Source organism: Manduca sexta, chromosome 15 (assembly GCF_014839805.1).
Source record: "Manduca sexta isolate Smith_Timp_Sample1 chromosome 15, JHU_Msex_v1.0, whole genome shotgun sequence".
NCBI lineage: Eukaryota > Metazoa > Arthropoda > Insecta > Lepidoptera > Sphingidae > Manduca > Manduca sexta.
This window is the reverse complement of record NC_051129.1, coordinates 13,266,566-13,290,520: the sequence shown is the minus strand read 5'-3', so window position 1 is coordinate 13,290,520 and position 23,955 is coordinate 13,266,566. Positions and strand designations below refer to the sequence as shown.

At 38.0% G+C, this 23,955-nt stretch overlaps 2 protein-coding genes and 1 pseudogene across 2 annotated transcripts in view; 1 reads left to right on the top strand and 2 right to left on the bottom strand.

Moving 5' to 3' along the window:
• LOC115450454 (TBC1 domain family member 12) overlaps nt 1-13,197 on the bottom strand; it is a 48,607-nt gene extending 35,410 nt beyond the window's left edge. Inside the window, 2 exon segments of the mRNA XM_037438744.1 lie at nt 12,270-12,427; nt 12,430-13,197. Coding sequence (XP_037294641.1) covers nt 12,270-12,427; nt 12,430-12,702 — 431 coding nt within the window. The 5' untranslated portion in view covers nt 12,703-13,197.
• On the top strand, nt 8,816-12,199 carry LOC119188367 (annotated as a pseudogene).
• A 404-nt stretch (nt 13,198-13,601) lies between the features above and the next one.
• LOC115453774 (sorting nexin-14) lies at nt 13,602-23,678 on the bottom strand (the record flags this gene model as incomplete). Its single annotated transcript, XM_037438990.1, has 10 exons — nt 13,602-14,238; nt 14,360-14,535; nt 15,560-15,724; nt 16,984-17,192; nt 17,526-17,807; nt 19,137-19,333; nt 19,808-20,048; nt 20,349-20,410; nt 20,679-20,772; nt 23,482-23,678. Coding segments are annotated over 10 exons (1,716 nt in total), but the record flags the coding sequence as incomplete, so codon positions are not given.
• Between the last annotated feature and the right edge of the window lie 277 nt (nt 23,679-23,955).

Sequence of the window (23,955 nt, the reverse complement as noted above, 5' to 3'; positions counted from 1 at the left end):
CTGCCAAAACTACTGAACTACAGCTATTGACAATGCTCTCGCAACACCGGGTTTTATAGAACCGACCAAAAACAAGCAACCGCAAACACGACAAATTTCATATCATTTTTAACAATGAAACATCAAATACGCGGTTTCGCAATAAAAATGTTTTATGATGGGCATGGAGTGGAATTTTAATGAACCGCACGCGGTTATCGGCGATCCCGTCGGCAAACGAGATCAAAGAGTGTGTGAAACAACAATTGCTCGGGTTAATGTTGTTTTATGAAGCAGTTTTGCTCGTAAAAATATTGACCAACAGATATTGCGTACCCTGAACGTATAGTACCAATTAATTTTATATGCGTTACCACGGCGCGGCGCGCTGTTTTTTCCAATTATTTGAAAACTGATTGTTGTAAATCATTTGCAAATTTTTGGGAAACAATACTCCAAACGTCTTTTTTTTTCTTCACCGATACACTTAAATGTATTTTACTGTAACGCGTATTATAGTTCAAATACTATTTTCTTCAAATATGATTAGATTATCTCTTGATAAGCCCGCATCGTATTAACTTCGTTAGCCAACATCGCAATACTTGAAAGAAACTATACCCAATGATTAGCTGGGATATCCTGGCCATGCTTCCAATCTCATTCAATTAATGCTAACAGCAAGCAATCTAGCTAACAGGATATGAGTGGAACTCGTAAACTCCGTCGTACGATCGTATAACTGCGGTCGAGACGTACCTACTGCGGTGAATATTGCTATTTTACTATAACATTAATGAAAGTTACTTCCGTAGTTATATTAAATAACCACCGGCATTAACAGTCGCTACACTTTCACTAGACGAAATCATTTCACCGACCGAGCCATAGGCGCCATTGTTTCTAATTGCGTTATTAAATTTGCTTATAATGAAACATTATAAAGCCCAATCCTTGAACTGCTTTTAGCAGAGTTCAGATGCATAAATTAGATTTAGTTGAAGAAGTAATTGCTGTAATTAGTTAACATGATTTAAGGAAACCTTAAAAGGTCTTATGATTTATGTTGTTATACTGAAAACATTGTCGACACTAGTAATAATGCAATATTCCATCACTTATATTCTAACTCCAAACTTTAGATCACCTCTATTTAGAATACATTTCCAATTTCCTTTACTATTCACTGTGTACAATTAAAGTGATGGAATAACAAACAGATAATTTAATTCCGAAATATTTTTATCTCGTGCGCCAAACAAAATCACTGCTAAGAGTAGAGCCAGCCAATAAAAGTGAACGTCTTTTTCCAATTCATGAATAAAAGTTAAAATTTATTGTCGATAGATGAAATATCTCACGCGACTATCTAACATAACATTTCGTAATACAGTATAGATGTTTTTGCGTAACATTAGATAAGATAAATAAAATATTATCTATTTTTTAAGATGTTATAAAATCCACTGTTTATGTTGAACTGGGGATAATAGTGAATCTTTTATTTGCAGCATAAATCTGAATAGATTTGCGAAATTCTATTAAATAACGTCTTAATTTGCGGTTATAAGATTCATACTAACACAGATGAGAATTAAGATGTCTTATCTTAAAAGCATTACACTTCTAATCGTTAAACTAATGAGGTCGACAAACTGTATCAATCATAGATTTTTTTGTTTCTTTTATGAGATACAAGTCAAAAAACCTAAATTTTATCTTCTTTCTAAACTAATACACAACGATAAAAAATGGCTAGGATATCACATCAATATAGTAACGAAAATTATAAAACCACCACAAAACCAGAAATGTGGTCGAAAAATTAGCGCCGATCGGTGAAAACCAACTGGTATTTATACTTCATTTTGTAAACTTTGAGACAATGTTGACAAAACATTCAACCGGCACGGCTATCAAATTTTTGTTATGATTCGTTTGTGCTGACTAGTGAGTCATGGGGCACACGTGAATTTGTATTTTCCATCGCCGATTTTAGTTTTATTTGAATACGGCGAACATTTTAAGTGTAAACGCATTCCGAGACATAATTCAGCTGATATTTGTGACTCCTTTAATAAAGACTGAACATGTATTCACATTGCCGATATTTGGCTTCTCAAACATTATATTGCTGATCAAACTATCCTTTCAAACTTCAGTTTTTGCAACATTTTGCCATCAAATTTTATTACTTGACCTTTTTAATTAAAGCTTATAAATTGAGAGCCATGTATGCCAATAATATTTCAAAAATTATAGGCACGATTATTTTAATATATTCGACAAAATGAAGAGAATATGGCGAAACAGAAACATCACTAAAGCCACAAAGATCAGGCTCGTACGAACTCTAATTTTACCCATATTCCTTTACGCTGCAGAAACGTGGACTCTGAGAGAGACTGAAAAGAAGAAGATAGATGCTTTAGAAATGTGGTGCTGGAGAAGAATGCTTGGGGTGTCGTGGACTGAATTTCGAACAAATACTTCGATACTTCAAGAACTCGGCATCAAACAGCGTCTATCCGCCTTAGTACAGTCTCGCGTACTCGCTTTCTTCGGACACATTTCTAGGAGAGGTGACCAGTCTGTGGAACGTGTTGTCGTCCAGGGCAAGGTTGAAGGCACTCGACCGCGAGGAAGGACTCCTATGCGCTGGACCGATCAAGTTAAATCTGCCGTGGACCGTCCCGTACATGAATGCACCAGAATTTCCTCTAACAGAGAGATATGGCGTAAGATCATGAGGCGTATTGCATCTGCTCCAGAAAACTCTACATGACGACCACGACCACTCTGTCAAGAGTGTTACGACTAAGAAGAAGAATATCAAATGCCTTCAGATTCTAAAACTGTGAGGTAATAGCGAAACCGTCTTGAGATTTGTTACGCATAATGTAACTCGATACGCACATAATTTTAAAAAAATGAAACTGTTTTTGTGGTATTAATTGCTTCAAAACTATAAAAAAGGATCTTGCTTGACCTTTTATATCGTTTTTTGACACAATGTTGGACTCAAAATTGAATTATTTCCGGCATAATATTGTAAAGCTCGTGTATAAAGGGCAGTTCGAGGGAAATTGACGGATTTTTTTAACACAAAGAATTTAACTTTAAATTTTATTACTGATATAATTTAATTGGTACAATTTATAGTTCTTTAGACTCGATGTCAGTACTCTCGTCATAAGTTATCATTGCCAACTCCCACGCCTCGCCTTGATTCATTCCGGACGGGTCTGACAATTTGACTGAAAATAAACTGAGATGGCACAGCGAATTTAATATTGACAAAAAAGTCGAGAGCAAAAACCACTTTTGTCTTTCGTACTGAATACAAATAAGCTTCACCGAAGCAGAATGAGTTCTATGCCTTTTTTTATTAAGCACAAAGTACCTTTCCCCGGTGCGGTCTATTTTTATCGTGACTCTGTAGAAGATAAGTGGACGTATTATCTTTAATATAAGATATAGGGGAACAACGTCATTCTTCACTAGACGTTGTGAAGATATAATATTGAATTTAAAAATGAAAAAATTTTCCACGATATGCTTATCTTTTGACGTATGCAATGTTTATAATTACTTTTGAGTTAGTTATCACTTATAAACGTCGCTTAATATTTTAATTTAATATAAATATATTATCTTAGTAATAATATGAGGATACGTAGTTAAGATTTTTACATCAAATTGCATACAGTATGTATTGGTTAGATTTTAAACCAGGGGGAATCAACTTAATTATATTATGTTCTACTGGAACATAACTTTAAAAAAATAATAATTAGAATACAACATCCTTTTTAAACTACACGATGATAAATTGTTCACTTACAATTAACTGCAAGGTGTGGTATCCACTACGCAAGGTGATCAGGAATTGTATCCGCATAAGTACATTTTCATTATTTTTATAATACAGTATTAATTACGAAGGAATTGGAACACTTAAATGCCTTTATAGCACTTGTACAGATCGATATCCCTTTTAAATATAGCTTTGCCTATTGCTACTACCGTATATTTATTTCTAATGGATGATATACCGGTTTTAGAATGACAAAGTGTGGACAGTAAAATATCATTTGTTCAGACCAATATAAAATTGCCAGGGAAGATTCATATACTCAATAATGGATTACATCTATTTTAGAACTGGTTTGACCTTGTCAAATCGAAGGCAGCCACTTAACAAGACAATTACATCAAATAAACTACGACAAAATGTAAGTGGTAGAAATACGCAGTAGCCAATTTGGCCTACAGTATCAAAAAATGTGCGCGGCTAGGTATAACTTCTGTCTAACAAAATACAACGTAATATGGAAACTAAGCTGTTGATTGTATACGATGAAATAAATTGCTGGAGACGCAAAAACAAGTAACTTCTTCCTTATAATTCATCAGGCATTATGGAACTTCACGCACGGTCTAAATATAATTTAAATGTTTACTGGCCTTCTATTACAGGGAAATAATGGAGCATAATGTAATCTCATTATCGTTAATGCCTAACATAATTGCTTCATTATGCCATAGTAATTATATAAACATCATAATAAATTCCAAGTAATTTTTACATCATAATCACTTAATAGTTAACCAAGTAAAAATCTTAAACGTAACAAGCCGTTGATATAATTCCACATTCCTTGGTTCAACGTGCAGCCGTGAGTACATTATGACGCAACACTTATTCAGAACTAATGAATGCATGACAAAGTTATGACATTAAAGTCCACGGGGACGTTAGACAGCAAACTAATTACGGTTCACAAATTACGTCTGGACATTATGAGCCTTAAGGCTTAATGTCTCAGGGTGACGAATACAGTAACATACAGTGCTTTGTTATTCAAAGTTGAGGTGGCATTGCTTTTGTTGTTATCGCAACGTTTAATACATGAGTGGCTTCCACGCCACGTCATTCAGTAGTACATAAAATAGCAAGGTATTGACTACCACTACTAAAATAACAAGGCAATCTGTGGAAGCACTAGATGCCACTCTATCTTCTTCTTCGAATATAATGTGAACTTATGTAATACCTTTGCAAATATTATGTTCTATAGTTTGTGATGGTTGCGATGCAGATGGCTTTTACTACTTATAGTTGGAAATATAATACTAAACAAACTACTCCTTATTATTACTAGGGCTTATAAAGTATGATGACGAAGGTAGAGTACGGACTCTGCCTTCTATAAACCTTTTAATATTTTTTTTTACAACTAACAGAGCTATAAGTCACTACGTACCTAATACCCATCTCGTTTCAATATTTGTATGATAAATACCGAACTTAGTATATAAATCCAATTCAAAATAATTTTTGCCGCCAGCTACAAAACTCCGCTACCAATCTGGTGTAGAAATGATTGAGAAACGTGGCCGCTCTTTATACCCTATTGATAGCATCTTCTGGGCAGATCATAATCTACGTTCTTGCAAGGAAACTATAAGAACATAAATCAATTTCTACGGTAATAGCTTTAGCTGTACAGTTTATTAATCTAACGATACTTCATAATGTTCCTGGAGTTTATACCTATGTATTTTTACTGGGTATTAAGTAAGCATTTTTTCTACACTATCGATTTTCTACTTTTATAGAAATTTCACGTCTGATTAGTTAATTTATTTTAACATTTAGTTAATTGTATTAGAGTTACAAATCCGGGATACAGAAAAACAATTGTACTTTAGGTAATTTGCATGAAATCATCATCCACATAGAACGTACAAAAGCTCCGTCACACTTTGAATCTCGTCTTTTGTTTTGGGTTCCCATACGCGCACTAGAAACCGGAATAGAATATTAATCAACATTTTCGTAAGTTTCTTAACTGTATCAATCGACGTTTCATCATTGAATAAGTTATCGAAATCGTAAAGCTATACCGATCGCGTTGTCACATTTTTTGTTACATTGCGTCTCACCGGTTTTTTAATCTTATGACACGGTCATCAGTCATTCTCGATGATGCGACGTGAATGATAATCAAGTTAGAATTTGATACCTAAGTATCATTATTTTTTGCTGACTCTCATTCACGCTGGTTTTAATATTGAGAAGTATTCAAATACCCAAGGAGGTATGACGTCAGGCCAGGGCCATCGTTAAATCAATATGCTATCTACTTATAAAACATGAACTGACCCTCGTAAACGGCACAAGGGTGGGAAGATGTGAATTCATATAATAGTATTTTCAATATACAACTCTTGGATGATAAGCTCGGTCAATGTACCACTCAACGCAAAAGTAATTTATTTTGTTGTTTTCATGATATACAAATATCTATCTACATATTAAGTACCAGCAGTCATGTCAACACTATTTGACTATAAATACTTGCCCTTATTTTTATATCTCGTAAAATGAACCTATCTTTGTTTAATTAGGTAATGAACGTCACCAAAATTCCCCAAACTGAAACATCGAAGTAAACAATCAACATTAACATGAGTCCGTTACCGCAAGTAGAAACATTCCAAACAATATCTGCTAATGTGTGTACTTATTGAACAGGAAGTATTAAATGACCCATTGTAATTACAGCTACTAACTATGTTCCCACAAGACGTAACCAACTCTACTGATGACGACATAATTACCCTTTTTGATTGTCACTCTGGCGTGTAGAAACACGATAATAACGACATGTCCTCTACTACATATACGCAGATAATTAAAAAAAAAACATTTTATGGATTGTGGATGTAAACGCATTACTTGAACTCCTAAAAACAAGTGTGCCAAATACGGCACGGTTTGAATAATCACTTAGAATGAAAATCTCTCGCCGCTCGGTCAGAAAACAGGCTTTTAAATTCACAGAATGGCCGAGTTTAAAGAATGCCTACAGAAGCGTGGCACGCCGGTCGATTTTACATTTAAAAATAGTATGACGCACATATGGCCATAAGAGCGTGAAGTATCCAACAGTCGGCTATACAATGTATATGGAAGCCGTGAGCGTAAAAACGTTCTAAAATTTTTTCATTCAAAAATGAATTTTATTTTATATTCATGATTTTCATTTATAAACGTTAAATGCTTGAAGTTTTAATGAATTTGGAGACTGAGTATAGTATAACCACATTACAGGCAAAAAAGCTTTAACAATTGAAATTATCGAAGCTAAAAATAATCATCACTTTTTCTTCAAATATATCGACAGATTTTTTTGCTATCCCATCCTGCCCGTTTCGGAGAAACGTTACACGGTTTGCATGTGCGAAACACGAGGAGTATCAGGTGTCTTGTATGCACTCTGTCGCCTGTCTTTTTCACACCAATCGGCTACACTTTATCATTCTCTACTTAACGAACATCTGTCCCTCGATATTAATGTTAGTCATCTTTATAAATAGTTATTCCGTTATTATAGTACAAAATCAGTGGGTTACTATAATATACTTTGGCTGTTAAGTTGGTGAGGTTCAACATTTGATCCTTCAGTAGCGAGAAATCAGTTTTTGTTTAATTGTCAATTGGAAAAACACGTGGTGGTTCTCGGTGAACCGCACCTGCATTCGGAGGCCTATCAACTGCCCCTACGGAGATTCAAGTGACTTAAACTTATGTGTGCACCTTAGAAAATATCTTATGTTATTACTAGTGCGTGGTAAAAAATCACCTATTTTTTCCCACCTTTCAATAAAAGTCAATGATCTTCAAATTAAAACTACTAAACCAAATGAATCGGTAAAAACAACTATTGGGAGTTTTCAAATTGTCTGATGATATACCGCGACTTTAATTGTAACAAACCTTAGATAGATATGTGTAGGACATTAAATTCGCAATGTTTTTCTCGACTTTCGCACGCTCTTACCAATATATTATCAACGAAAGCATCGTAAACAAGCACGAGCAGGCGAGCCGCAGACAAAGAAAAAATACCAGCATTGAATTTGAAAGGCTTCGCGATATCTCATCTATTAACACATCCAATGCTGCATCAATAGGGCTTCAGGCAATCGTTTCTTTTAAAAGCTGGCAATGTTTCCAAGGTATTCTCTAAGTTTAGGTACCAAAGTCAGATTGAATTGAAGACTTGAATCCACCATAATGTATTTCAAGGGCTTCGCAAACGATTCATAATGATGTGACCCATCCATTGCTGCATTTGCAAGAGCTTGCATAAAGATCTGTTTGATAAACTGGCAATGGTTTAAATACCTGAACGTCGAGTCCAAGGTTGTGATCGTGATGGAGGCTCGGGTCGTAGTGCCTTTGAAACTGGTTTCCCCGGTCATGGCACGGGATTGGCCATTGTTAATGCGATATTACGTATGCGGCCAGTTGCTGCGTTATGTCGTATTGTTTTTGAACCGGACTTTGTATTGCTGTTTTGTTTTCAGTTGTGTTAAGTTGTAGGTAGGTAATAACATAGGAACATTGAACTTTAAATCTGATAACATTAGAGTCATCATATTCTATTGAACAGCATAGTAGTCGTACAAATGCAAATCATTCTGTTTGTAGCAACTGTCAACAAATATCTAATAAACTTATTTATTATAATATCTGGCAGTTTGGTCCCTATGTAAAAAAAACAAAGAATATTTTTTATAAGGCAATAAAGGGAGTAGTTCTCGGAATAAAAGTAATATAAGTCAACAATAACGAAGTACACATGTAGTTTTGAAATTGACTTGTTTATATAATGTATTCAATTCTGAATACAATAAAACAATAAATACCCAAATAGTTTGAATACATAACACAATCCGCGAATGACTCAGATTGATTGACCTGTATGGTTGATAACTGATAATACGGATTTCATAATCTGTCGTCGAGCGATAACGAATTATTTGCGTGTACTTCATTCACATCGCCGCTTGTATTGTGGCCACAAGGAGTATCGTAGTGTATATTTATGCGATAATACCGCAAGGTTCTTCCTTACAACAATGACGCAATGTTGTGAGTGTTTTTGATAGTGAAGACATTGAGATTAAAACAAAGTTCGACCCTTATTCGTCGCCTTAAGTAAGAAACGCTCGAACAAATGCCCTGGCAAACACACGAAGCTAATTGAGTGCTCGTATTAATTGGCGCGATCAGAAAATCTTTTATTCGTGCTTATTCGCATCGCGTGTTCAACCGACGTCAACTAGCTGGTAGGTAGGGTTAATACCTATAGGTATCGAATATTCAAATCCTAAACGAAGCTTTCTAATAATAAAATAACCTAATAATTGTTCAAGCGCATTGCAGTTTATTTCCACTCGTACATATTCACGAGTGAGTGGTGGCGCGTTTACTAGGGTCATAATCCCGACATTTAAATGCACAGATGCAAGTTTATGTCCACAGTCCACACAGATAAACATAGTGTTGCATCAGTGCACGCCGTCAACGTCGGTAGCAGTTCAAAGACCCTTCATTAAATCACACAGAGGGAACTAGTCTTTACCGCTATGATAAAATGCCATAAAAACACCATCAAGGAAACGAACATCTATTTATATCGCTGCGTCCCTTTCACACCCGAGTTATATAAAAATACAATCATAACCATCGAATTATAATGTAGTACAAACGTTGAATAAATCACGAAAACCGGTTCGGTGTTAATGCGGTAATTAGAAATCAGGCGGGTAAGCGATAAATAACTACGCGGAATGCGCATGCGCAGTTAAATTTTGCAAGTAAACATCCACAGTCGTTTGACATTTGAGTAAACACAACCTCGCATCGCGACTGACATATCTTCAGATTTGAAGCTGGTTTTTTAGATATGTTACCCAAATCCATTTACCATACAATAAGGCACACATTGACGCATCACTTCCCGCGTGAAATACAAATTAATACAACATTACATCATCCTTTTCAGTAGCCTACGAGGTCAGGAATCGATAGCACGCGAATACCAATTGTTATTATTTTTATCGCAGGATAAAAATATTTAACGCTAATAAATTCACAGTGCGAGACGAGGACTAGCGGTAAACAAACGGTCGGAGAAAGCACGCCACAGCCGAGTGAAAGCAACAAACGGCAGTGCAAGTCGGACGTCGCGTCGTACGGACGGATATAACCTCCAACATGTCGTTTGTCATCGCGTCAGCTGTTGTTTTGACCACCGCCGCTGCTGTTTACTGGTATGTAAACAGGCACAAACCCCTCAAGCACATACTCAGCGAGTTGCGGTACACATTAGACATGCAGGGCGCCGGGGCGGAGCGGCCTCATCGACGATTGGATCAATGTATGGAGAAATCGCGTTGTGATGCCAGACGCGAGCAACAAAATCGCCGTTATCACCGGCGGGGGCCGCGGCATCGGCACCGAAGTTATCCGAGGATTGTTAAAGGCCAACATGCGCGTCATCATGGGAATAAGAAAGCCGGAGATGGCGAAAAAAATGGCACAAACAATGCAGAACGGAGAAAACCTTGAAGCGTTCAAATTGGATTTAAAATCGTTGAAATCTGTAAAGGAATTCGCTAGAAATGTTTTGGATAAATATTCGGAGATCAATTTGTTAGTAAACAACGCGGGAGTTATGTTTGGAGACTATGAGCTAACTGAAGACGGTGTAGAAAGTCAGTTGGCTGTCAATCATTTGGGTCATTTCTATTTGACACATTTATTATTGCCAGCTTTAAAAATTGGTGGGAGATTGGATCGACTGTCGAGGATCGTAAATGTGACTTCATGCGCGCATTATCCAGGAAAGATTTACTTCGAGGACATCAACATGAAGGAGCATTATGACACGACCGCTGCTTATGCCCAATCTAAACTAGCGCAGGTGATTCAGCTCAATCTTTTATTTTCCTTATACAATAAATTAGTTTATACCATTCTCATGGCCTTTAAAATAAACATGACGTAAAAATACCATGTTGTGGAAAAGTACAACAAAAAGGAACATTAAGTTTTTGATATTATTATCTCGGTGTCATGTTATATTGATTAACATAGGTTAAAGACATTTAACTTTCTGGTTTTATCAGAGTCACTTTTAGATGACAACAACAAAGTAATCTATTCAAAGCATATTTATTATTATAGTCATAAAACAAACAAATGGGCCCATAATTCCAGCAAACTTTGTTCTTAGCGTCTACAAGCATATTTTATTTTCTTAATTAGGTACTCAATGACCTGTTTTGCTCTCCTTAGAAGCAAATGACATTTAAAGTGGAAAATCTAGTATTGTTATACACCTGTTTACAACATTAATGTTTTTTTTCACAGTTAATGAGTTCGAGATACATTAACAAGATTCTAGAAGAGAACAACAGTCCAGTTAGAAGCTATGCTGTTCATCCTGGGATAGTCAACACAGATTTATTTGAAGGCACCACATTCCGCAAACTGTTTCCGTGGGCTATGAAACTGTTCTTTAAAACACCAGAAAAAGGAGCAGTCTCCATCCTCTTTGCATGTTTCAATAAAGATTTAGAAAAGAAGGGTGGTTTATACATAAGTAATTGTATAGAAGGAATAAGCAATAGATTCTCGAAAAAGGCAGACTACCAAAAAAGACTGTTTGAAATATCTTGTCAACTTTGTGGTGTAGATGAAAATAATTTTGGTAGCGTTTCACCTTGAATAATTGTCTATAGCAATATTAATGTGTTTAAATTTTTTACTAAATATATTAAGAATAAATTTAAGTATGTTATACACTTTGAGAATTATTACAATAAAAGTAATTTATTTTTTACTATGTTGTTTTATTGTGCTCTGACCAAGAATATTTTTTTATAAGGTTTTAATATTAATTATAAAATACAGTCTGTTAAACATGTGAATCAAAATCGCATACATGATCAAACTTCTGTCTGATCCACAAGTGTTTTTATAGTTGGGTTTTGCTGGATAATATTGCTTGTAACCTTATAAATTATAAAATTTATGAAATTTATTCTGATCTAAAGAAAGAAAATATTTTTTTTATTTTCTTTTGGGTAATTTATCATTGCTTATATAAAGAAAAATAAGGACCAAAAGATTACATTTTTATGTTTGATACATTTGATGTGCGTGTTTTGAGATTTAAAACTAAAGATTTTGTTTATACTGTAAATGTAAATATTTAGTTCACATGTGGCCATGTTTGTTCTCCTTGTTATTTATTTTGAAATGAATTGTTCAATGGAATGACATATTAGCCTAATTGTAACTTTAGTTTAAATGTCTATAATTCACAATTTATAAATCCTAATACAATAAACTCAAAAAAAATATTATTTATTGGTTTTTTCAAATATTTAATATATTTATGAAAGTAAGAGCCATGAAATCTTACCTGCTAAAAAATCCTGACAATCCTTTCTTCTTTAATTTTGTGTGGTCCTGTTCTGCAGAAGCAACATCAGGTACCTCATCTTCTTTAGATGCTCCTGACCCCAAAGAACACTCCGACAAGCTTGATACAGTGCTTGAGAATGAACCACCATCTTTTTCCTGCGCTGGTGACCATTGACACTACCCCACTGAAGGGTGCTTTTGGGCGAATCACTAGTATCACTTTTCTCACAAGTGGATATAGAAAAATTGCCTTCATCACTGAAACTGCTCTTCTTTGATAATTTATCAACGTCGTCTGCTGTATTTTCTGAAGATTTCACAATTTTTGGACTTACAAAGTGTAATTGTTTTGTTATGGGGTTGTATGCAAGTTGCATGTTATCCAATGCCTCGCTAAGACGCATCCCGCCTTTTTTGCACGGAGACGACATTGCGAATTCAAATATCGAACAACACAAATATGTTCAGTTAACGCATCCATTTTTATGGTCATTGTATGTATAAACAGCCATTATAGTAAATTAATTAATTAGTTAATTAAAAAGTCCTAATTATTGTCCTTGCACATTTAACACATGACAAAAACATAACATTGATAAGTTCGATTGTTTATTTCCCTTTTTTTTTTATTGTTGATAACGACAAACAACAATCTTCATATATTCTTCTAGACACAGTTATATTTACGTGATATTTTAGTTACAAAACGGATAATGAATACTGAAGCACAAGTAATTTTATTTTTTATTTCACTAAATCGTAATTATCTAAAATTAGAAACAAACACAAAGCAACACACCCATTGCCTTTTACTTTCCACTGTAAATTAAATTTGACATTTGCTTCTTAGGGTTACCAACGTGTCCCCACCAAGCTCCACTACAGACTCGTATGTCATGACTTGTGACGTAAATATTGGTATAGTATTTTTTTTCTTACAAGTTATAGGATAAAACGTTTTGTGGAATCCTGTTATCACAATAATATAAAAAACACATTAAGAATCGGAGTTCATTTTTAATTGTAATAAATAAAATGATGATGATGAAATAACACGAGACACAAATAACAAATCACGTAGGCAACATTTTTATAGACAAACAAAGTACTTAGACCTCAGCTTAAATAAACAAATAATGAAACACGTAAACTTTTTCACTTTCAACACACAGATTTACTTATTATTTCAAAAAGTTTACGCTTAAACTGTGGGGTAAATTTATTACTTGCAATACAAAACTAAGAACTGTTTCCTGCGTTCGGAAACATCAATGCGTACGGAAATTTCACATCGTTTTATTAATGCTCATGATTTAATGAAAAACAAATAATTGTACGATAATCAAAATAGTTTATTCTCTCGTGTTTGCTCTACATTATAAACATTTGAATGTTTAAAAATATTTAATGGTCTTCACAATTCTTATTACTACAACCTCGAACGTCGATAATGGCTCGATTAAATTGTTTTATGGCCGCAATAATTTATTCACCGAAAAATTAAATTTAACTTATATTTATCTGAAAATAATCGAGCCATATCACAGTTGATATTACTATTTTGAGATAATACAAAAATATATTTAATGTTATACGGTATTTATAACTATATATATATATAATAAAATTACGCAAAATCGTTGGATCTACAAGACGTATGTGTTTACTTGCAATTTAAACAAAATGCAAAGCCGTTATAAATATAAAATAAATTATCAGCAGAACTTCTATAACTCGATAAAAAAATAAACAATATGTGTACTTGTGCTAAGTGAGCTTGTCATTTTGAACGAAACATATTTTATTGAGAAATAGTCCGAATTATAGAAATTCTAAATAGTCTTTATACACAATAAATAATCTTCCGCGTATTCTCAACTCTTTGGCTTTCCCGACGGACTGCTCTCAGCGCTTCTCAATTCCGGGAATAACTCCACTATACACAGGTCAAGTAAATTGTACACCAGCTGAAACAATAAAACGTTTTAGAAATCTATACATATGTGACATATTTCTAATTTAACTATATCTATTTATATAAGTGTGGCTTCTATATGATGGAGAATATATATTTTTTTTAAAACTTGCCTGTTTGTTTAAGTGCGGCTTCTGTATGATCTCGAAGGCGTTGTGAACGGCGAGCGCGCCGGATCCGAGCCCGAGTGCAGCTCCAGGCAACGAGTCCATTAGCTGCCGGCGAGCTAACTCTCGCTGGACAGCCGCGTTGTTGCGAGGCTGCGATGACTTCTTACCGAATAAGAGGCCTGCGCAGATGACGATATTATTAATTTATCGTAACGTTTATTAACATTTTTAACAAAATTTTAATGTTTTACTTAGGTGTCAATTATTTTATTGTAAATAATGCATTTTGGACGCAATCAATTTATTCATCCGGAAACAAACAAGTGACGTTTTTGACAAAAGTGGCTAAAGAGTCAGACTGATCAACTTATTTGATAATAGATATTTAATAATTATACTAATATCTGCCCTGTATTATATACTGTCCCACTGTTGGGTATGGGCCTCCTCTACTACTGAAAGGGATTAGGCCTTAGTCCACCACGCTGGCCTAGTGCGGATTGGTAGACATCACATACCCTCGAAAATTCCTATAGAGAATTTCTCAGGTATGCAGGTTTCCTCACGATGTTTTCCTTGACCGTTAAAGCAAGCGATAATTCACAAAGAATACACACATAATTTTTTTGAAAAGTCCGAGGTGCCCTTGAGATTTGAACCTGCGGACATTCATCTCGGCAGTTCGTTCCACAACCAACTAGGCTATCGCTGCTTTTTTAGATATTTAGAATGATAGATATTTAGATATAAATAATTACCAATTTAGTATGTGGCATCCACAAAAATAGACTAATTTAGCATGATTAATCGGCAGTATTAATAATATTTTATGCACCCACATGTGTCCTATATTTTACTTCATCTTTCCTATGTAGCCAATATTTGTCCAATTTCAACTAACAATCCCAATTCCGATCAAACTCGCGGAAATGGACCATTCAGATTAAATTGTATTTCACATACTTATGGGCTAATTTTAATTAATCTATTCTGGGATCGATTCCAAATAGAATGAAAAAAATATCGCTGGCTAAATTTGAACGTGAGAAACAACTATATTGAGGAAAAACACCCATTACAAGCAAAAAATAGGATCAGTAATGTTACCTCTCATTTAGCTCAATGCCATAGTACTATCTAAGGAGTACTGCAACGCTGATTTTTGTATCATTAAATACGAGATATTGGAATCATTAATCGTACCTTGTCCCAGCCTGATGAGATGCGCGAGCCTCCGTTCATTCAACAGTTCCCTGAGCTTGGTGTCGAGGTACCGGTTGAACGCGTCGTCCAACAGCTCCCGGCCCAGGCTCAGCACGGACCCCACCACGCCCGACACGAACGAACGCGTGTTCAGTACCTTTATTACTGGATGAAATATCGAGTTATTAGTAATCGGAATTATCATTCATTAATGTCCTATGTCCCATGGAGGGGCCATTTCGATTGGTCTTGCGCTTCGCGTTTGATTACCATGTATTCCCAGTTATTTTTGGATGTTTGGAAGTTTGTTAGAAGTAGATGAAATTTGGCAAATAGATACACCATGTTCTCGATTAACACATAGGGTAATTTTGCTTCCATGGCAAATTATGGGTTTTTAAATTAGATTCTTTAAATAAATGGGAATGGCATCATACTAATGACGCGATGGATCGGTACAGTGTTTTTGGGACCTTTGTAGCGAGAAAGGCTTTTCACGCGGGCGAAGCAATAGACAACACCTATATTTAAAAGCCTTATACAATGCACGTAAGCTTGAGTGTCAAACGGTATCAAATTAGCTTTTGACTCACTATCAGCCGTTTTCAGTAAACGATCCCAATCTCAATCTTCCATCCGATTCCGAGAATGAACCAATCAAACTAACTCATTTGTAAGCATGTCAAAAATACTTTGTCCTGATTGGTCCATTTTTGAGATAGATTAAAACAAGCGATTGGTTTTTTTTTTAATCTTTATTTATGGAGCTTGGTCGTTATTTCACGACTATGTCGCTCCGTACGTCCACTTTTACCCGTGTCTACTAGATTTTGATGAAATCAAAATATTTTTTTAATAAAGCCTTAACCTCTTCTGATACAGGAAGGTACAAAAAGCTATTTATGCTGCCCACATTAAAGCTCAAAGTATGAGGCCCACTCCGCACACACTCCGACAAAACATGAAGTACGTCATCTCTTACTCAACAGTCAGAGCAGTTTGGGGAGTTTGACGCCCGCATAAGATGCTTAAACATATTTGTCGGAATATGCCCAGAGCGGAGCCTCATTACTGCTACTAGCTTTTGTCTGCTCAAAACACAATCAGCAATCCTTGAAGATTGTATCGGCTCAGGTTTAATCGTGCGGTACCATATGCCTTTTTCTTGGGAACGTTTATCAAAAAACTCATTCCACAGTTGGATACAGTGATGCTTTACTTGTGTTAACAATTCCGTGAAATGTGGTGCAGGATTTTACCCTCCGTCGTCGCTTCTTTAGCTAATAAATCTACGGTGTCATTACCATAAAGACGTATATGAGCAGGAACCCATTGTAGCTTAATTGTCTTAGGTCTCAACGAAAAAGCGATTGGGTTCGTTTATTGAAAATGACGGTATATTTTAACCAAGTCCCAATACTCACATAAATACATAAAGCACTGCGTGAACCCAACGACATTCTCCTGATACTCCGTATCACGTATGTCGAACGTCGGTTGTACATCGAAGTTGTTTTGGAACTTGGTGGCGTGTATGTTGCGCACGCGGTTCTGCCTCCTCTGCACCTGTTCCACCTGGATGTCCTCGCTCATCTCCTGCGCTTCTTCCACGTCGCGGGCCGTACCTTGTTTCCTGGGAATTAAATAATAATTTGTGAGGTGATTTAGGGCCGATATAAATTGTATACTATGATGTCATAACACATGTTATTACCAGCTTCATGATATTTTTCTACTTGCAGGTAAAGTTTTGAAAATATTAGTGGATAAATATCCTATTGAAGCCTAAATTACTAACAAACATCTAAATTTTACTTGCAAAATAATATTAAAATTGAATCTAGGAATATAAATCAATTATTTTAAAACTCAGTTTTACTTCGCCAGAACCTACGCGCCGTCTTAGTTCGCAGCTGATTATATTTTAACAAAAATTATCCTACACATACATAACTTATATACTCACAAAGCTTGATACCGATCGATGTCGGAAGACACAAGTAAATTCCTCAGAAAACTCTCCAGATGCTGTCCCTTCTCTTTCCTCAGTTTATGTGTCACCGACTGGTATATATTCACCAGGTCAGTGCTGGTGGCGTTTAAGGTGGAAGCCTGAACCACCATGGAGAAGTCTCCGTCTTCAGTGAGGAAGATTCGGAGAAGTTCGCTTGTCTGGAGAAGACTCTTCTGTAATAACCTTTGTAGGAAGTCTTCGTATTTGTACCGGAGTGTTTCTAGGGGCTGTTGTCTCTGGAGTGAAAAATATAAATTTTATTAATATTGATTTATTTTTACTCTTTTATGGAAGTTGGAATTTTTATTAGTGATCAGATAAATATATTTCGAATTGATATTATTTAATGCCAGTTTAAATGCCTTAAGCACTTTGTTTTTTTTTAGTTTGAAATCCATTTAAATGGATATACTAACAAAAAAATACGATAAATATTCCTGGAGGATCAAATATCAGTAAAATGAAGCATTTTTTGAAAATTTACTTGATATATTAATCGCACATACTGATATGAACATAATCAAATCAAAGACATCACTTGAATATGTTTATACAAATGCATATTTTTTTGTTATATGACTGTTAGTGTGTGCGTGTGTGGTCGTACGCACGTACGTATTCGTGGTTAAAGAAAGAATATGTACTGCTTATATGTATTATATGTGTGTACTAGCTTTTGCCCGCGGCTCCGCCCGCGTTATAAAGTTTTTCAGGCTAAAGTTTTCCGTTATAAAAGTAGAAGTTTCCCGGGAGCCTATGTTCTTCCCAAACAAACTGTCTCCATACCAAATTTTATCTTAATACGTTGGGTAGTTTTTGAGTTTAACATGTTCAGACTGACAGATGCAGCGGGGGACTTTGTTTTATAATATATTTTTTTGAACTTTTTAAGAGGAACAATCCCGTCATACATTATTGTTGCATAACTTTAACCGTTTACGTAGCGCAGGCAACGGAAGCTCTCAAAACTAATAATTTTCCCCGTTTTTGCAACATGTTTCATTCCTGCTTCGCTCCTATTGGTCGTAGCGTGATGATATGTAACCTATAGCACTCCAGGAACAAAGGGCTATCCAAAACAAAAAGATTTTTTCAGTTCAAACCGGTAGTTCAGAGATTAGCCATTACTGCTCCGCTCCTATTGGCCATAGCGTGATGATATATAGCTTATAGCGGTCCACAAATAAAGGGCTATCCAACATAAAACGAATTTTTCAGTTGAAACCGGTAGTTCCTGAGATTAGCCATTACTGCTCCGCTCCTATTGGTCATAGCGTGATGATATATGACTTTGAGCACTCCACACACAAAGGACTATTTATTCAACACAAAAAGAATTTTTCAGTTTGAATCGGTAGTTCCTGAGATTAGCCATTACTGCTCCGCTCCTATTGAATATAGCGTGATGATATATAGCCTATAGCACTCCACGAACAAAGGGCTATCCAGCGCAAAAAGAATTTTTCGGTTTGGACCGGTAGTTCCTGAGATTAGCGCGTTCAAACAAACAAACAAACAAACAAACAAACTCTTCAGCTTTATATAATAGTATAGATGTGGTACCTCCTGGACGGCAGCGGCAGGTTGTGCAGCAGCGCGTCGCCGTGGAACTCGTGCAGTTTGCTCCTCAACAAGTGGAAGTCGTGTTCGCTGCGCTCCAGCGCCCACAGCCGCGCACCCGCGCCCGCCGCGCCCGCCGCGCCCGCGCGGTGCACCGCCAGCGAGAACACGCGCACCGTGCCGCGCCGCGGCGGGGCTTGCTGCGGACAACATGCTGGGGTGGAGACATCTACGCTTTTTATAATGACGGTTGAAATATAAGACCTACATTACACCTACACACCTACCTATATTAATCAATAAAAATCTGTTATTAATATTAAAAATAAAATGTATAAACTAGGGCATGCAATCCGATAATCGATAATTTATCGGTTATCGGATTGCACCAATACCAATAATTATCAGTTTTTATCGGCAAATAAAAACAATATTTTTTTATCGATTATCGGAATATTCCGATAATTGCATGCCCTAGTATAAACCATACATAATTTTGTTTATAGCTATCTTTAAAAAAGAAATATTTTATAAGGTATAAAATATCTTTACTCGATTATTTCTATCTCCATCAACACATTCACAAGTATCAACAGAAAAAAGATATAGTTAAAATATAATTTTTCATACATATTTTATGAGCAATACAAAACAAATAATATAAAAGAACTCACCAATCTCGTCTCAACGTTAGTCAATACAACTTTATAATTGCTCAAATCGTCTCCACGCAGCTCATCCGCCGCTATACTGTCTAAATACTTTAATATATCAACATTGTCGACTCCGTCCACTTCAGCTTCATCGATATTCGCAAAACAATCCAACACTTGACCGTCTATCGTGGTCGATTTCAGAGCACCTTTTAACTTATTTCCTAGTTTTAGCGCCGACTGCATTAGTCTTTCATGTGGCCTGTGAACGAATTGAGATATGTTTATCGATATAATAAAATATGTTTAGTATTACATTCAAAAAAATAAGTAGCTTTGTGAACGGTAAATAGGGTAAACGGTAATGTCGATAAAATATTTTTATCGACATTACATAAACTTGCATTGAATTAAAAAAAAGTAATTATCACTTTTAACTTTACAAAATATTACAATAATATACTAAGTTTATCGAGTTCTTGTCGTTGTAATCATTTAATAAAAATATTAAAAGGTAAATTTGTTCATATTTTATTTATTACATAATTTTACTATTACTTACTTTTTAGCCAAATTCTTTTGATAACCAGTTGGCACTCTGCTTCCTATTAATAATTTATAAAACTGGAACAAAAATAATAGTATAGACAAATATAGACATTTAGGTTGTAACACGCTTATCGCTCGGCACCATATCGCTTCAAAATGCAGCATCGGAAAGTGGCTTTAAAATATGTTATATATGGTACGTTTTGTAGAGTGCATTGTAATTGCTACATTGAATTAATTTATATCGATAGAAATATCGATAATCGAAATTTAAATATAGATAGCAATTATCCAGTTACTGGAAAACAAGCCACAGTAAAATGTATAATAGAGGACATCTTACCTCTTCACTATGTAAAAATCTTGGCAACATAATTTTTTCTAACACAGCATGCGACTGCCTAGCAGCTTGATATAAAGCTCTGCTTGTCTGTAATCTATAACAAAAAAACATTTAATTAGTTGTTCAGTAAATAAAGAAGGCAATTTCGGATATTTCTACAATTTTTTATCGATAGCTTATTTTTCTTAAATCGTCGAAAGAGTCAACATAAATAATATAAATGTAGTAAATGTTGTCTTGTCGGTTAATAAACCAATTCCACTTTACCGATGAAAAACCTTTACTGCGACATTTCTAAGAAAAGACCAGTGCGAAGGGCATAGTAAACTTACCATTTATGTACAGCCCGACCCGGAAATTAAATTCCTCACCATGTTGCGGTGCAAAATAGAACTAATTTGTTCTGGCAACGGTAACAAAACAACGGTGCCGTCTCTTAAGCTTTTATTTTTTTTATTAATTTAATTAGATCCCGCTCGCGCTGGCCTCCGAGATGTACAGCTTGTATATGTCGCACGCCTGCCGGTGCGACGACTATACTCGTGCACACCACACAGACCCACCGTTTAATACTATCGCTGGTGTTCAACAAGTCCCGCAGCTCGTCGGCGAGCGCGCGCTGCAGCGGCACGCGGCTCGCGCTGGCCTCCGAGATGTACAGCTTGTATATGTCGCACGCCTGCCGGTGCGACGACTATACTCGTGCACACCACACAGACCCACCGTTTAATACTATCGCTGGTGTTCAACAAGTCCCGCAGCTCGTCGGCGAGCGCGCGCTGCAGCGGCACGCGGCTCGCGCTGGCCTCCGAGATGTACAGCTTGTATATGTCGCACGCCTGCCGGTGCGACGACTATACTCGTGCACACCACACAGACCCACCGTTTAATACTATCGCTGGTGTTCAACAAGTCCCGCAGCTCTTCGGCGAGCGCGCGCTGCAGCGGCACGCGGCTCGCGCTGGCCTCCGAGATGTACAGCTTGTATATGTCGCACGCCTGCCGGTGCGACGACTATACTCGTGCACACCACACAGACCCACCGTTTAATACTATCGCTGGTGTTCAACAAGTCCCGCAGCTCGTCGGCGAGCGCGCGCTGCAGCGGCACGCGGCTCGCGCTGGCCTCCGAGATGTACAGCTTGTATATGTCGCACGCCTGCCGGTGCGACGACTATACTCGTGCACACCACACAGACCCACCGTTTAATACTATCGCTGGTGTTCAACAAGTCCCGCAGCTCGTCGGCGAGCGCGCGCTGCAGCGGCACGCGGCTCGCGCTGGCCTCCGAGATGTACAGCTTGTATATGTCGCACGCCTGCCGGTGCGACGACTATACTCGTGCACACCACACAGACCCACCGTTTAATACTATCGCTGGTGTTCAACAAGTCCCGCAGCTCGTCGGCGAGCGCGCGCTGCAGCGGCACGCGGCTCGCGCTGGCCTCCGAGATGTACAGCTTGTATATGTCGCACGCCTGCCGGTGCGACGACTATACTCGTGCACACCACACAGACCCACCGTTTAATACTATCGCTGGTGTTCAACAAGTCCCGCAGCTCGTCGGCGAGCGCGCGCTGCAGCGGCACGCGGCTCGCGCTGGCCTCCGAGATGTACAGCTTGTATATGTCGCACGCCTGCCGGTGCGACGACTATACTCGTGCACACCACACAGACCCACCGTTTAATACTATCGCTGGTGTTCAACAAGTCCCGCAGCTCGTCGGCGAGCGCGCGCTGCAGCGGCACGCGGCTCGCGCTGGCCTCCGAGATGTACAGCTTGTATATGTCGCACGCCTGCCGGTGCGACGACTATACTCGTGCACACCACACAGACCCACCGTTTAATACTATCGCTGGTGTTCAACAAGTCCCGCAGCTCGTCGGCGAGCGCGCGCTGCAGCGGCACGCGGCTCCCGCTGGCCTCCGAGATGTACAGCTTGTATATGTCGCACGCCTGCCGGTGCGACGACTATACTCGTGCACACCACACAGACCCACCGTTTAATACTATCGCTGGTGTTCAACAAGTCCCGCAGCTCGTCGGCGAGCGCGCGCTGCAGCGGCACGCGGCTCGCGCTGGCCTCCGAGATGTACAGCTTGTATATGTCGCACGCCTGCCGGTGCGACGACTATACTCGTGCACACCACACAGACCCACCGTTTAATACTATCGCTGGTGTTCAACAAGTCCCGCAGCTCGTCGGCGAGCGCGCGCTGCAGCGGCACGCGGCTCGCGCTGGCCTCCGAGATGTACAGCTTGTATATGTCGCACGCCTGCCGGTGCGACGACTATACTCGTGCACACCACACAGACCCACCGTTTAATACTATCGCTGGTGTTCAACAAGTCCCGCAGCTCGTCGGCGAGCGCGCGCTGCAGCGGCACGCGGCTCGCGCTGGCCTCCGAGATGTACAGCTTGTATATGTCGCACGCCTGCCGGTGCGACGACTATACTCGTGCACACCACACAGACCCACCGTTTAATACTATCGCTGGTGTTCAACAAGTCCCGCAGCTCGTCGGCGAGCGCGCGCTGCAGCGGCACGCGGCTCGCGCTGGCCTCCGAGATGTACAGCTTGTATATGTCGCACGCCTGCCGGTGCGACGACTATACTCGTGCACACCACACAGACCCACCGTTTAATACTATCGCTGGTGTTCAACAAGTCCCGCAGCTCGTCGGCGAGCGCGCGCTGCAGCGGCACGCGGCTCGCGCTGGCCTCCGAGATGTACAGCTTGTATATGTCGCACGCCTGCCGGTGCGACGACTATACTCGTGCACACCACACAGACCCACCGTTTAATACTATCGCTGGTGTTCAACAAGTCCCGCAGCTCGTCGGCGAGCGCGCGCTGCAGCGGCACGCGGCTCGCGCTGGCCTCCGAGATGTACAGCTTGTATATGTCGCACGCCTGCCGGTGCAACGACTCCTTCTCCGCATCGCTCAGATCCGGGTTCAGGATCTTTGTTTGGAATGATTCTGTGATAAATATTTATTGGTAAACAAGTGAAACATACGAAAATCTAAATATTATTTATTGCCTTTTTTAGTTTGAAGGGTAAATCCTAAACTCTTGTCGTATTTTGAAAATATTTATGATGGTCGAAAATCAGCAGCTATTGAATATTGACATAACTATGAATACCTAATCTTTTTGAATGAAATAAAGTCGCTTGATTCACGATTTAGCATGTAAAACTATATTAAGGCTGGATGATCTTAGCAAAAAAAAAATTAAATGATTTCCATACTAAACATCCATCGGGTAC